At 37.9% G+C, this 2,030-nt stretch overlaps 1 protein-coding gene across 1 annotated transcript; it reads left to right on the plus strand.

The window, feature by feature from the left end:
• Nucleotides 1-1,147: 1,147 nt before the first annotated feature.
• Nucleotides 1,148-1,800, plus strand: LOC130472304 (uncharacterized). Its single transcript, XM_056842913.1, has 2 exons — nucleotides 1,148-1,662; nucleotides 1,752-1,800. Exons 1-2 carry the CDS (start codon nucleotides 1,158-1,160, stop codon nucleotides 1,766-1,768), a joined length of 522 nt encoding a protein of 173 aa, XP_056698891.1. The 5' UTR covers nucleotides 1,148-1,157; the 3' UTR covers nucleotides 1,769-1,800.
• Nucleotides 1,801-2,030: the final 230 nt, after the last annotated feature.

The raw sequence follows: 2,030 nt of genomic DNA on the forward strand, positions 1-2,030 counted from the left end.
AGTTATTTTTCAATTCAAATATGGTCTGCGAACCATCAAATAGTTGTAATTAGTTATAGCTTATCCTATTTGAAGAAAATGGTGCCTCCCACGGAGATTTTCAAGACGGACTTTGAAGTCAAAGCTTCAAGATGAAGTCGGGCCATACTAGATCACAAATATCTTATGCATGTTTTAAGTTATTTATTGCTTTAAATATGTCTTAAAATGCATGAGATCAAAAGCTTGATTATGTTGCATGATTAAGGATTTTAGTTCACTTAAAATCTAACCAACATAGTAAGAGCCTTGAGTTCCAAACTTAAAAATTGAGTTAAAAGGTGCCATGCCAAAATATACACTTGCTTGGATATCCTTTACATCAATCTAGTAATAGTTTTCGCTCAGCGAGGTGTTACTTATTGGTCCTAAAGGGGCAAGGTACACAAATAATTGTGAGTACATGTTAGTTTTGGTGAAACTCAACGATATAAGTAAGGAGTCCTTTTATGTCGTGGCAAATTCGATAGGTTTACCTAATAAGTTCTTAGACGTACCTATCAACCAAGAATAGTTTCTAGACTATTAGCAAAAGGCTTTTGCTTACCTAAGATGTTCTAGGATTAAGTCGACAAACTGTGCTTAGTTCTTCAATGATTTTAGGATCTTGGAATCATTTTATTCACACCTGCCGGAACACATAACTTGAATAAAATGCTTAATAAACATTGAATTATGCATGTATGCTAGAATTTAAGTTTATTAAGAGAAACTGTGAATGGTTATTTATTTGTTTATTCTTTTCAATTGTAGTTTTTAATATGGCAAACAACAATCAAAACATCATCATGGGTTCTGAGCTTATGGTCAAGCTGAACCTGACAAATTTTCTTGAATGGGAAGCTAAGCTAGTTGAAATAGTCAAACTCAATGGACTTGAGTATGTACTATCACATCCCATGCCAAGCTACTATGCCAGAGACATGACCCCTGAGAGATTTTACGCCTGGGATGCGGATCTCAAAAAGGTTATGAGTCTCATGCTGAACAATATCCCTGATGATTGGGCTAGAAGGTTTGTAGCTTATGAACCTTTTACGCTCATCAAGAATCTGAGGGATATCTGTCGTGGAAGTACGGAGGACAGGGACCTGAACGTCCATGAGTTGATTGAATCAATGTCTGGGCTAAAGGTTAGTTCTCCCAACAGGTGTTATAGGATGGAGGTCCAAGAAACACATGTTCAGCTCCTTCGCACCAAACAGAGGGTAGGCGTCCCACTGAGGTTCCATGTGGATCTTATGTGTTCATATTTTGATCGCCTAAGTCTACTAGGAACACCAATAAGCGAAAGGATGGCAGTCTCTGTCTTGCTCAATTCACTACACAGTGGGTTTGGTCGCTTCAAGCAACAATACCTAAGTGAACCAAGAGAAGAAACAGTTGCAGAATTTATTCACCTTGTCAGAAAGGCTGAAATAGTACTGGACTGTGAAGCCAAAGATTTACTCAAGGCTAGAAAGAGACCATTCAAGAAAGGTGGAAAGTCCAAGGGCAATGCTAAATCAAAGCAGGACAAGTCCACATCAAGCTGTCTTTATTGTAATGGAATAGGCCATTACAAAAGAGAATGTCCAAAGCTAAAGGAAGATCAGAAGAACGGAACAGTCGTTCCATCTTCAGGTATTTTCGTTATAGACTGTATACTTGCTAATTCAACTTCTTGGGTATTAGATACAGGTTGTGGCTCACACTTATGTTCCAATCCACAGGGACTAAGAAGAAGTAGAAAGTTAAGCAAGGGAGAAGTCGACCTACGAGTGGGAAATGGAGCACGGATTGCTGCATTAGCCATAGGAACTTACTATTTGTCGTTGCCCTCCGGGCTAGTTTTGGAACTGGAAGAATGTTTCCATGTTCCAAGTCTTACTAAAAACATCATTTCAGTTTCTTGCTTAGATGCTAAGGGATTTTCCTTTATAATAAAAGACAATAGTTGTTCGTTTTATTTTAAAGAGATGTTTTATGGATCTGCTAGATTAGTCAATGGA

The sequence above is a fragment of the Spinacia oleracea genome, chromosome 4 (assembly GCF_020520425.1).
Source record: "Spinacia oleracea cultivar Varoflay chromosome 4, BTI_SOV_V1, whole genome shotgun sequence".
NCBI lineage: Eukaryota > Viridiplantae > Streptophyta > Magnoliopsida > Caryophyllales > Amaranthaceae > Spinacia > Spinacia oleracea.